The sequence below is a fragment of the Stegastes partitus genome, unplaced genomic scaffold, assembly GCF_000690725.1.
Source record: "Stegastes partitus isolate 25-593 unplaced genomic scaffold, Stegastes_partitus-1.0.2 Scaffold2340, whole genome shotgun sequence".
NCBI lineage: Eukaryota > Metazoa > Chordata > Actinopteri > Pomacentridae > Stegastes > Stegastes partitus.
The window spans coordinates 52,691-55,679 of record NW_007580071.1 but is presented as its reverse complement, the minus strand read 5'-3'; the positions used below and the strand labels follow the sequence as shown (position 1 = coordinate 55,679).

The window sequence follows — 2,989 nt, the reverse complement described above, 5'->3', positions numbered from 1 at the left end:
TTGTGTTGGTTGCATTGTGTTGTGTTTGTTGCGTTGTGTGGGTTGTGTTGCGTTGGTTGCGTTGCGTTGGTTGCGTTGTGTTGGTTGCGTTGTGTCAGTTGTGTTGCGTCGGTGACTGATGGTCTCCTACCGTCGTCCTCCTCCTCGGCCTCCTCCTGGTTCTCTGTCAGACCAAACAGCAGCAGTTAGTGGGTTTAGTCGACATCAATCAGCTGGCAGTTAGTCTCATTCATGCAGGTCAGTCGTGAGGAGTTCACATGGCTCTGGTCCAGCTGCAGGTGGACTAAGGGTGGGCGGGGCTTAGACTGACTGAACAGGAGCAAAAGCACCTGACTCTGCAGGTGTTCATCGTGTCTCTGAAGCACAACGGGCTTTCTCACAGAATGCTACAGATCGACTGCAGAGTGACTGAAGGTAAAGCTCACTGGACAGACAATCCAGAATGAACACTGAGCCTGGTGAAACATCTGGAGAATGGAGACAGCCCAACATCTGCAGCACGTGGAGGAAACAGTAGTTCCAGGTTTGTACATTTAGAATCAAAAAGTTCAAATGCATATTTTGATTCAAACATTTGTAAATAATAAATGCGCACGTTGCATACTACTTCAGGTTCTGGTTCCACAGAACTGCAGGACTTTATGTTGCAGAGAAACAGGAACCAGTACCAGATCACATCTCTATCGTATCAGCTTCTCTTCAGTGGCTCCCTGTAAAATCCAGGATAGAATTTAAATCCTGCTTCTAACATATAAACTCTCCATGAGCAGCTCCATGTGACCTTACAGACCTCATGGTACCGTATCNATGTTTCGAACTGCTGTGAGCTGCAGTGATCCAGAAACATTAAATTGGGCCCAATAACTACAAATGATGTGCAAACCCTTCCTAAGAAACATGAGCCCAGTCGGCCACATGGTGGCGCTGTAATGAAGGTCCAAAAATTCAGTTCTTGAAATGTGGCCCTCATATGTGAAGGCTGACTGGCTGGTAATTGACAGACCTCAGAAGCACAAACAGTGAACACATAATGTGAAACACTGTCCCAGAAAGTCTACTTTTAGGGGTTTTGCAGTTTCCTCAACAGACCCGTCCAACAGCACTGTGGCAAAAAACTACACAATTCTACTATGAATGGGTACCGTCAGACAAACTATGGGGCGGGCTCAGTAGGACTCCCACTGATCATTGTCCAATCACCACCAACCTCAGTGTGATGTTCAGGCTGAGACCAAGCTACAGCCACAAAGGTTCTGCTCAGAACTCAGGCTGCAGCGTTCAGCCGCCGGGGGCCTGTGGGGAGGCACTGAGCCAATCACAGCAACATGCGCCGGTCCGTTCATTGTTATCTGACGATAAACCCTGATTAAACTGATCAGACATCCGACTCTGCTTTGTCGAGAACTGAACCTGCCTCTGGCTGCTTTTAACTTCAATGACTGAGCTGCGTTTGAACCCACAAACTGCTGCGCCGTTTCAATGATTTCTCTGCCTGTTGTGTTGACAATAAAGCTGCAGCCATGAACCGGTCCTGCTGTCCTCAGCACGTACGCACCGTTTCCTCCGTCCCTGTGGTCTATATGTAAAATAAACAGGATTGATTCTGTTAACGTAGAAGGTTTTTATACAATCCTATGATTCAAAATGAGCAGTCCATCGCTGAATATGGAGGAACGACAGTGAAGAGTTGAGCTGAAAAAACAAAAAAAGCTGAATATTTACAGTCTGGAGGTAAAAACTGTGTTTCTATGTGTTTGCTGCCTTCAGATCTAAACTTAGCAGAGAGGAAATAGCTGCTCTCACATTCCTCTCATAGTTGGCCACAACATTATTTTCCAACACAGCCACACAGCTCTTTATCCACCACGTCTGACTCATGTACTACTGACTGTGTGCAGCTCCTGGACTCCGCTGTGATACTCTACAGCCCCTGGCTCCCATGGTGAACCTACATCTCCAGGACCATGACGATGTCCGACTTGCCCTCGAAGGCGTCGATACACTGGACCAGTTTGGGGTGATGGAGGCTGTTCATGATGCCGATCTCCTGCCGGACGTTCTCTTTCTCCTTCGCTGAGTACGCCTTGATGAACTTTCCCGCCCAAACCTTCTTCGTTGCCTTCTCCACGAGCTTGAAGACCTGACCAAACTTCCCCCTGCGACACAACACAGGCTTTAGGATGCATTCAGGACACGGAGCAGCACAGGTGCATTGTGGGAGAGTGGGCGGAGCTTACGTTCCCAGTCTCTCCTCCACGTCGTACAGCTCCTTCACCTTCACGTCTGTTCTGATGGTCACATCTCTGTAGTCCGGCTCCTTTTCTGAGTCTGATGCAGACAATACACGTGTGGGTCAACAGAACCGGGTTGGGATCGTTTGCATTGTCATGTAACGTGTCACGTCATTCTCACATCACACCACTGTATCTGACATCACAACAGCTCAGGCGTAGCTGTACTCATGTTTCCTGTCACATGACCTGGCATCAGGTCACACTGTCTTCATTTCACAGTGTGTTGTCATCATGAGCTACGCTTCGTGTTTTCTGTCTCAGCGAACTCATGCCATATGTTTGGGTTGTGTAGCGTTGTGTTGTGTTGTCTGTGAGGATTCTCAGTCCTCCAGCTCAGGGTTATTCTGGTAGATTAATCGTAGCAACTGGACCTGCTTGAGTTCCTTGAAGACGTTCCACCTCTCATCCAAGAGGCTTCATCAGCTCTGACTGACTATTTGGGAGTTCCACATACTGATATCCTGAAGGAGCCATTAACACCTGAGTTTGGGTTTCAGTTGGGGGTCTGTTGCTCCTCCCCCTCGTTACACAACAAACCCCCAAATGAAACCCAAACTCAGGCTGGTTGCGTTGTGTTGGTTGTGTTGTGTTGCGTTGTGTTACGTTGCGTTGCGTTGTGTTGCGTTGTGTTGTGTTGCGTTATGTTGTTTTGTGTTGTGTTAGTTGCATTGTGTTGTGTTGTGTTGGTTGCGTTG

The 2,989-nt window shown here is 48.1% G+C and overlaps 1 protein-coding gene across 1 annotated transcript in view; it reads right to left on the bottom strand.

The window, feature by feature from the left end:
- mylka (myosin, light chain kinase a) overlaps positions 1–2,989 on the bottom strand; it is a 59,749-nt gene that overhangs the window by 8,839 nt on the left and 47,921 nt on the right. Inside the window, exons 24-25 of the mRNA XM_008304867.1 lie at positions 2,238–2,328; positions 1,953–2,156 (exon numbers count right to left, since the gene is read on the bottom strand). Coding sequence (XP_008303089.1) covers positions 1,953–2,156; positions 2,238–2,328 — 295 coding nt within the window. The remainder of the gene's footprint in view (positions 1–1,952; positions 2,157–2,237; positions 2,329–2,989) is intronic.